The following is a 10218-nucleotide window of genomic DNA, read 5'->3' on the forward strand; positions in this document are numbered from 1 at the left end:
ACTTCAACTAACAACAAACAAGAAAAAAAAGACAAATCACCATTATCTAAATTGCTTGATAAATTATATACGAAAAAGTATGAATTTTGGGTATAATTACAATCTCTGATTAATCTGTATAAATGGTTAATTGTCTCAGGGTGCGGCAGAAAGTAACGCTAAACGTGCTTGTCTTTATAAATACTTACTGGAAAACTAGATTTTTGTAACCTATTAAAGAAAAAACCCCTGTCATTTAAGTTCATTTTATGTGTCGGTCTAGTCAGTGTAAGTTAGTGTGAGGATCTGAAGTAAAAGAGTGAGTGATTGGATCTTTTACTAAACGGATTCATTTAAAACAATGACTCTGGGATGCTGAAGTTGATTGCATTTTGATTGAGTTCAGAGCCAAATAGACAAATGAAACTGGCAACATTGTGCACATGAGGTAAGTTATTTAATATCACATTCATATTTGTATAAATGTTGTATAAAAACACTTGTTCCACCTGAATGTCAATTATGATATTATAAACAAATATATTACCCGTATTTTGTCAAATATAATGTACTTACCCTCAGCACACCATAAAAAAAGACATTGCGGCTCTCCAAATTTGATGTCTTTGCTCAAGTAGTGTCAGGTGGATCGCATGCACTGGTGGAGTTAAGGTTTGTCCAGCAAAGAGGACTTGAGATGAGTCGTGATGACCGGCACCTTCAAAGAGGTAAGTGAGAGCAGGATGATATCAATAACCCAAATTCAGTGCCACTGCATGGGTTGAAGCTGTCAAAGCACTTAACCTTGTTCACATTTCCCAGGGGGTTGGTATTTTCCTGTAGGGAACGTGTTCAGATTATTTGAATTGATTTAGACCGGACAAAAAGCAGTTTAGTTAAACGTTTATTTTAGTAGGGGAGGTTGCTTTAAGGCATCATAAGCACAAGTAGACAATACAGTGGTTTGGTTTGTTAGTCTTTGCATGCATGCTGAAAAAGATTAAATTGTTTAAACAGTTAAAATAGGTGATTTGTTTACTGTATTAGTATAGATACTTTGTATAGAGTAGAAAAAGCATCTGACAAATAACATAGCAGCCATAGCCTACACAGCGTAACAGCAGGGCTACCTACTGACCTGACATACTAAATCTATCCAAACATCACTCTTTAGGTCTAACTAATACCTGCCCACCAATAAGAAGTGAACAGGCCTTTCTATTTATCCTCAAAGGGATGCATCCCATTTTAAAAGTTTTAGTAATCATTCATCAAACCATTAAACATGAAGATCGTAAAAACAAATACAAAAGTGACAAATGTGTGGTTAGTTCAGTTTGCATTACACACAATATCTATGAAGTACCATAACAGTGTTTATACATCATGTTAATAACAATTCAATTTAAATTATGTCATTGGCGCTTATGAATACATGCTTATATATCTAATGCTGACAATTAAACACATTTGAAAAAAAGAACATTCATTATAATTATTGTGTAATCAAAGAAAAATGTAGTGTAACCAGTAGTAAATACTGATGATTATGAACAAAACTTATATGAGAACTCCCTAAAATCCTTTTTTTTTTTAAATTAAGCACAATTCAGAAATCTTAACATGCCTTATTTCAGGAACAGAACAAAACAGAAGTTTAAATAATTGCAGACTTCTGCATAACACGTGAAAACATCTTGATTGTTCATTTGAATACACACTTAAACGCACATACGAGGATCATATTTGAAATGATCTACAGAACATAGTACCTTTTGAACTCCTACACAATTATGTCCAACTAATATAGCTATAATGTACTGCTGAGGTAAAGTGAAAATATATCCTATTCAACCCACACAAATAAATTTAAAAAAAAGCAATAGTTCTTTACAAATTTTTCCCTTCACGCTACTTTGGCTTCCAAAAGCTTACCTCATGGAAAGCTCAAACATAACAAAATGCTCTTAGTGCACTACCAGCATTGAAAAGTGGTCTATAAGAAAAAGTAAAAGTAACATTTCAAAATGTCAGAAGTTGTAGTGTCTGATGGCATTCAACAGATCCTTGGACTTCACTGTCTTCTTATGATTGCATTAAAAATATAAAGAACAGCATTCTTCCCTGGAGTTTTAGATTAAAATGCACTTTGGGTTTTGGCAGCATGGCAAGACGGACAGGAAGTGTAAGTTCGAGAGAGAAACATGGGAAAGGGGAAACCAAAGAGATGCAGGGTGGAAGACAAGAAAGATAAAAGGAGAAGAAATAAATCGTCAAAGATAGAGAAGAGGGTCGTTTAAATGATAAAGAACCTGATAAAAAAAAGTGAGAGTACGAGAAAACTAGATGAATGATGCATGCATACAGAAACGATAGATGATTTCTTCAACCAGTCTGGGCCACCTAAAGAGAAAGAGATATTCTGTGTCACATATGCACACAATACATTATGAACAAAATTAATTCATAATCACGTGAATTACATTTTCTGTATTCACTTCCAAAAGTAATGTCACCTGGGAAATGTTGACTCCAGTCAGTTTCTCGATGGTTTCAGGCAGTCTGGTCATGATGTCGAGCACTTCTCCGGTCAGCTTGGCTGCTCCAACCTCTGAACCTCCACTGGAAACCATGGTGACCTTATTGGCAGCTGAAAGGGGCTTACTTATCTCCTCTGCCATCTAATGGACAGAAAAAACACAACTGACCATCAATGTAAGACATAACTTAAATGCTGTTTGCTCTATGTAGAATTATCTCTTGCAAAATAGTTTTCGCAGCACAATGCAATATTGTAAAAAATACTCGCCAGTGGCAGTTTCTCCAGCAACATGTCCACCATAGCTCCTTCCTTGTAGTGCTGGAAAGCCTCGGCCTTCTTAGCCATCTGCTCAGCCTCGGCGCGACCTTTAGCCTCCACGGCGAATGCTTCGGCCTCTCCTCTCATCTGCAGAGGCACAGGTCAGGTGTAACACTAACCATTTTGTGTTGAGTGCAGCCGAGAAGATGGCTGGTCACTTACTTTGATAGATTCGGCCTCAGCTTCTGCCTCCATGATCAGCTGAAGACTGTTGGAGAGCAAAAGACGGCCAGATGCATATGTTTTTAAAAGTGATTGCTTACATTTTTTCCCATTTAGAAATACTTTAATTTTTTTATGTGGAACTGACACGCTTTTAAGATGAAAACTATTGGTGAATGTTTACGGGAAACAGCCTCCATGTGATACGGTGTTTTAAACCAATCAGGAAGCTGAGAGCGCTGAAGAAGCATCCATCTCACCGTTCTGCTTCTGCCAGTTTCTCCAGCCGGTATCGCTCGGCCTCGGCTGGTTTCTTGACTTTGGCCTCCAGCTCCTTCTCCTTGCGAGAGATCTCCTGTTCTTGAAGCGTGATTTGCTGCGAGCGCTCCACCACCAACACCTGCATCTTCTCCTCCTCGATCCGCTGCTTTGTTTTCGCCACCTGATTACACCAGAGGAAGACGATTTACTGAATGAATGTAAGTCTTCTTCTTTTTACCCACACAATTGTTTCTTAAATTGGTATTAAAGGAATAGTTGATTTCTTAAATCAATTATTGAAGGAATAGTTCATCCGATTATCCATTTCTTTCTTTTGTTAAACACAATAAAGATATTTAGTTAATTGATGACCAGTTTTGGTTTCCGTTGACTTCCATGGTACTTTTTTCATACGGTAATGTTAGTTACAAATATTACTTTTTGTGTGCCACAGAATACAGAAAGTCATACCGGTTTGGAACGACATAGCAGGGGAGTAAATTACGACAGACTTATACTATATACAGGGATTCGTTATACAAATTATTTCTCAATCTTGAAGGTCACCAACAGGTTTGCTTGTCGTTTTACCTGCAGCTGATAGGCCATTTCAGACTCTGCTTTTTTGGTGAAGACCTCAATGTCGTGAACGGCCTTCTTCAGCTCGTAGTCCCTCTGAGCCTTAGCCATCTCGATCTCATTCATGTACTGAGCAGATACCTTCTCCTGTATAGCATTGGCCTCCTGCGGAGAGAAGAAAGAGAGTAATGACAGGGAGTAATCAACAAACATGCTTAATGATGTCTAGAAAGGCTGTATTCCCAACAGAGTTCGTGAAAGGCTGACCCTGATCACCGCGTCTCTTTTGTTCATGGCTTCCCCAATTCGAGCATCCTTCTGCACTTGTGCCGTACGGGCCTTCCCCAAAGAGTGCAGGTAATCCTGGAACAAAAAGACCTGATTCACATTTACAGCATTTTAAACATTCAGGGGCAGCTTGATCCAACACAAGCCCTACTGTCAGGAGACGCAGAGAAACATTAGTGATGGAAAAAACACTTGAATATTTTTTTGCTTTAGGATTTTCCTTTTCAAGATTGATAAGGGGATAGTACTTAAAGAAATAATTGGACTTAATAATTGGTGAAAGGACTTCACGCTGCGATGAGTACCACTAATATAAAACTGAACTGATCAAGACAACAAGAAGTAAAGCCACTAGCCATTATTTCATTAAAAGTCCATGTTTTCATCTGAAGTCCTCCTGTATGTTCCCACGACAGATTTCTTCAAACAGACGTTACAAATGAAGGCGGCAGGTTAGGTAAAATATAACAAATGTAATACAACGTTGCTCTCTAGAGATAGTTTTTCTGGCTGGGTTTCTGTACAATGAATGTCTTTCCTGAGGTAACTAAGTTTACGACTGTGACTATGTACTTCTTTCTATGGCTAAAAAAACACATTTATAGTATGTATTTCTTATAAAATTGACAGTATTTGAAAGCTAATACTTTATTTCTAATTAAAAGCAACAAAGCAGGCAACTTACTGCAATTATTGTCTGCTAGCCCCTCTATAAATAGCCTAATGAATGGAATAAAGACCCAAAAAATATTTCCAAGCATACTGTCCTTCCAAGCGAGATTATGTCATGTCAAATGGTACGATTTCTTTTTAATAAACCAGTATAATAAGTAATATATTACTGCATAATTACAAGCTGTACAGAAAAATTTTATATTAGGTCAATGACTTTCGGCAGTGTGGTAGTCTACCGAGCTTCGCTTCAGACATTGCCTATCCTGTCCCAAAACACCATAAACATTACAGTTCACGTCTGCATTAATAATTAACTAACACACATGAATCCCAAAAGCTAAAAAATAGCTAGGCGTACGATTTAGTGACGTAGCACTACGCCGAGAAGGTGCAACAGGTAAAAACTGCACGACTTAAAGCGCATTTTACATCCGTCCAGCTGGTGCGACCGGCCCCAGAACTTTCCATTCCCGTCTGCACTTTTCTGTGATTGCACTCTCATGCTAATTCGCCCGGTTTAGTGCATTCCCCCTCGGCTTGATCAGCACAACAGCTCAAATGTGGCTTACAGACCTGGTCATCGTGGACGTCTTTGAGCGTGTAGCTGACCACGCTGATGCCCATGTTGACAAGGTCGGACGAAGCCACCTTAAACACCTGCTCGGAAAACTTCTTTCTGTCTTTGTAGATCTCCTGAAGAACAAACACAGAACGCACCGTGCTCCATGAAGTCTGCACACTGTGCCGAGGGGCTGGTTTTGGACGCTTCCTCCGGTTTTACTGCTGTTTGTGGTGTCTGGATATTGTTTACCTCCACAGTCAGGTGAGCAATGATGGCTCTCTGGTGACCCTCCAGCGTTTCCAAGGCAATGTGGGCGATCTCACCCTCTGACTTTCCCAGAAACATCTGACACGCCGCAGCCAACATCTGCTTATTTTGCCCTTGAATCTTCATCTGTCAGAAAGAGAAGGTGTGGTTTGGCCACATAACAATCAATGACTGCTCTTACGGAAAAGCTATTTTACAACGGATGGAATAGCACTGTAATCAGAGACAAACATTAGTTCATTAAATGACGAAAATCCTTTCTTAAACCCTGCGAAATGTTGCTCGCTGCATATTAGAGATTGTTTGAAATAGTTAACCTGCGCAATCCCGGTGACAGAGATGGGCACCCCGTGACGTGTGTAGACTTTATCGCTCTTCACGTTCAGCGTCAGTGTGTTCAAAGAGATCCTGTCACAGAAGAGAGAGAAGGAGCTGAGATCAGTTTGCGTAAAACACGCATACATATACACAGAAACACATACAGGAGATGATACCTTTGTATCTGCTGGACGCAGGGGAAAACAAACACTCTCCCACCGGAGATCATGACTGGCGGTGAGCGGCAGAAACCTGAGGCAGGAGACACACACACGTGTTTTCAGGATTTCCTTTGAAAACGTCTCTCTATAAACATGTTTCTGTGAGGTTTAGTCTTACCCGACACCACCATTGCTTCATTTGGACCGCAAGTGTAAAACATTTTCACACTGTGGACAAAGAAGAGAAATAGTAGTGGAAAACTTAATATATGTGGAGGATAAAGCAATTCATGTGGATTGTTTTTTTTATAACTAGCATAACAAAAAAAACTTTTTTGATACTCTACATCATTCAATATAGCACACTTTGCATAACTTTAAAAACCAATTAATCCCAAGAGGCCACAATGACATATATGTGTATATAATATATTTGATATAAATATGTCTTATGTAAGTATAAATACGTAACACGTCAAAAGTGAAGTCAAAAATACGCAATGTAAAATCTATTCAAAATAAAACGACGAATTCAATAGAATTTAAATGACATTTTCTACATGAAGTATTTATAAGGTTTATCTGCATCTGCACGATCGAGTAGTATCGTGGATCGACTGAAGCGTCTCGCTTCTCTCAAATGGAGGGCTTGTGGATGCTTATTAAAAACAGGTTTACCAAAGAATCAGAGGAAAGCATCGAAGACCATTCACTTATTAAAGGGTCCTACGCGCGACACACGGGAAACACGAGCCTCTCTCTCTGGTTGTTATTCACAATCGGGTTTCTGCCGTTTTTGTTTTGTATTACATTATTATTGTATACCGTTGCATTATTTGGTGTTTTTGTGCGGTGGAGATGGGTAGTGCGCCGCGAGCGCTAGGAGGAGCCCTATAATGACATTAGCCTTATAATAATATTAAAACGAGCGGATTTTTCCCCGTCGTCTTAACCTGCTCGCGCAACATCTTCTGAACGCGTTTCCTAAACCTACAGTGAGAAGTTGAGAAATAACGCGGCGAAGGCTCCTACAAAATCTTCATATCGCATCGGTCAGTTAAAAGAAACGAATCCCGTGTTTACGTCCAGCGCGTCACGACAACGTAAAAGCCATCGGGACCGACCGCGCAGAAAACGGCTAAATAACGGGCGGGCGAGCTCTTACCGTTTTATGCGAGCGGAGGGAAGATATGTATCGACTCGATAGTGGTGTCTGGCTTCTTTTCCAGTCGGTGCGAGATAAAGGCTCGGCAGGCTGCGACCAGTAGCGGGGTCTGACGGTGATGGCGCCCCGCCCGGTTTACACGGGAGCACTTCTTCCCGGCGTGCACCGCGCAGCCACCGACCGAGCTCCCTCCAAACTCTGACCGGTTTCAGATCCGTTTGTTCTGGGAGTACGGGAACGCGATGTGTGCTAAATCCCATCTAAAGAAATAAAGCTTATATTTAAACTATTTATAAAAGAAAGCGACTTTATTTAACACTGTTGAATGCAAGTATGATTTGAGTACAGTGCATTTGTCAATCCTATATGACTTTTAAACACGTTTTATACAACTTTGTAAGTGATGGTCAGTTGTATAAGATGGTTAAGATGCAGTTTATTCGTCCCCTGACTCGATTTGATGAGCTTTTGCCGATTGCCATGCAGCACCTCTTTGAGTTTTGGAAGCTGGGATCATCTGATAATATTCTGATAAATGTGTGCATCCTATTGGAAATGCCGCAGTGCATATTTTACTCTTAGGACATGCAGATTGTTTCTAGTCCTCCTCATGTGTGGATATTAATGTTGTCATTACCTTCAGCCAGGTTCATGTATAGGAAATATCAGATTTTTATCTGATATACAAAGTTATCCAAACTCATTATTAAGTAAACATCTCTGTAGCCATGAGGCAGATGGTAAGAAAAAGCACAGAGGCGAAGAGCCAGAAGCAATGGGGACGATCTGCTTCTTAATAACTACGCAATTGAATTATTCAAAGCTAGTAGAGGCAATAGTTTTCATCAGTTCACAGATCAGTGTACGTGAATATCATTATGTGCACAGCATTATACAACATAGGAAAACATGACTGAGCATCAATCAGAGAAGGGGAAGATTATGTATCGCAGTTGTTTATAATAATAGCAATGTTTATGAGATTGCAGAAGCTCATTCATGAACCCTCGGTTGTTAACAGTAGTGTAAAACGGCTAAATTCTCCTATTAGCCTCTTATAAGTAATGGACAGGTTGACTATATTGCTGAAACCTGGGACACTTTTTGCGACTCAAGAAGACTACGATTTCGCTTTTTATTTAATTTGATTAATTCTAGCTTACAAGACCTCTGTCTGGAGTAGACAGCATATGAACACTTCACCCCACATTGAGGACAGGCTTCTCTCCGGTGGGAACTCATGGGCTTCACAAGGCTTTGTGTCTGAACACTCTTCACTCTTTCCAGGTTCTGTTTTTTAGTCTGAATGCTTTATTCCGGTGTGACTTCTCGTTCTCATTGTGGATGAAGGGTTGGTTGTTGAACGAGATATATCCCACACTGAAGACAATCGTCTTTTAGTTCCTTCTAAATTAAAAGATCAATATAAATAGAAACGTCCAAGGACAATAAAAATAGGATAGCCAAAGTAATAGATTTGCACCATAATTTAATGGCAGACCGGCCTTTTTTTTTTTTTTTTTTTTTTTTTTAAATCTTTGATATAATAGTTTATCAATTCATATTTATAGCACCATCATGATGCTATTAAATCTGGGAAACATTTAGGTGCGCTTTGTTATAACATGTTTAGTGCAATTGTTCAAAATTGGCTAAATATTTTGTTTTAGTGGGAATGCATGGGAACCTTTGGATGGCATGTTTTCTTTTTTTGCCTGAGGAATGCTGTAGTTATGTCATCAACCAGCAGGAGATAACCAGCCTAAATAATATTTATTTAAGTAGCTGAAACCAATGAGTCATGTGCATTCTTGATTATTAAAACAGGTAGTTGTGATGAATTATATAAAAACGAGCCACTTTTATAAATGTTTCTATTCAAATACAGGCAGCAAACGAGATGAGAGTTCAAGTCTTATCACTCGAGAGACTACTAAAGCTTGAGTGTAACCCATTCTTAGCTTTTTGTTTGTTTTTATGAAATACATAAGAGCTTTCACAGAACGCATCGCTTTGAGTATTGAGCGCGCGCGCGCAAAAACCCCAGTCTCGCGAGCGCACCGCATTCGTCACATCCGATCTATATGTCCCTAGTGTTCACGAGAACAGGGAACGACACAAACGGAGCTTTGACACGATAAATAATTGTGCTAAAAAAACTCGTTTATTTAGAGAATCGGAAAACGGAGTTGATGACGTGTATTAGATCCGCCGGGCGCCCGCTAATGACGTCAGTTGTCGCGTTTCCCCACGTGCTCCGGACTTCAGTCACTCGTGGTGTTCTCCAAAGGGTCCACTAGAGGACAGATAGCGAGTTACGGCCTGAACAGTGAAGCCAAAGCATTTCGATCGCCATCTGGTGGCGTGCTGCATGTAAACGGACGGGTCGTGAGCCAAATTAAAATAGATATAATTACATGTCAAACTTCATAAGCGACGGAGCTATGCTTTGATGCAACCTTTCTTTTTTTTTTTAAATGAAAATGTGCTTTTTACCTTGGACTCAAGATGTTTTTAACACGTCAAATCACATTCATGTTAGCACTTTCACACGTGACCGACAAATCCTCAACAGTTATAAAATATCATAATTAAATATTAAACCCATCAAAATATTAATCTGATGGTGGTGACAAATTTGGCATTTCTTTTACAAAACAGATGGAGTTGATGTAGTAGCGGTTTTGTTTTCTCTGTAGATGCTAGATGTTACTATATTCAGGAGCATATATAGTTATCTTAATATTTCAAATAATTTCCTCAGAAATTGGAAGATAGTGTTGACATATCATGGTTGTGACAGAGAAAGTATTTACATTAGATTTTAAAAATAGTTTAAAATGATAAAACTTCTGACATTGATATATTGGTGGTGTATTAGAGTCACAGCTGCCCTGATATTATTTATTTACATTTTAGTGAATGTCTGAAGTCACTGACG

General features: G+C 39.1%; 1 protein-coding gene across 1 annotated transcript; it reads right to left on the minus strand.

Moving 5' to 3' along the window:
• Positions 1 to 870: 870 nt before the first annotated feature.
• On the minus strand, positions 871 to 7433 carry flot1a (flotillin 1a). The gene is made up of 13 exons (XM_043238050.1): positions 7278 to 7433; positions 6291 to 6340; positions 6128 to 6203; positions 5951 to 6041; positions 5616 to 5759; positions 5378 to 5497; positions 4109 to 4204; positions 3854 to 4006; positions 3262 to 3443; positions 3002 to 3047; positions 2789 to 2926; positions 2496 to 2660; positions 871 to 2382 (listed from the first exon to the last, which is right to left on the minus strand). Exons 2-13 carry the CDS (start codon positions 6331 to 6333, stop codon positions 2365 to 2367), a joined length of 1272 nt encoding a protein of 423 aa, XP_043093985.1. The 5' UTR covers positions 6334 to 6340; positions 7278 to 7433; the 3' UTR covers positions 871 to 2364.
• Positions 7434 to 10218: the final 2785 nt, after the last annotated feature.

Source organism: Puntigrus tetrazona, chromosome 4 (genome assembly GCF_018831695.1).
Source record: "Puntigrus tetrazona isolate hp1 chromosome 4, ASM1883169v1, whole genome shotgun sequence".
Taxonomy (NCBI): domain Eukaryota; kingdom Metazoa; phylum Chordata; class Actinopteri; order Cypriniformes; family Cyprinidae; genus Puntigrus; species Puntigrus tetrazona.

Coding starts and splice junctions, on each gene's coding strand:
- flot1a (XM_043238050.1), bottom strand. CDS start 6,333: ATGTTTTACACTTGCGGTCCAAATGAAGCAATGGTGGTGTCGG. Junction 4,205..5,377: donor AAGACGTCCACGATGACCAG/GTCTGTAAGCCA, acceptor TTTTTGTTCCAG/GATTACCTGCACTCTTTGGG. Junction 3,048..3,261: donor AAACTGGCAGAAGCAGAACG/GTGAGATGGATG, acceptor GCTCTCCAACAG/TCTTCAGCTGATCATGGAGG.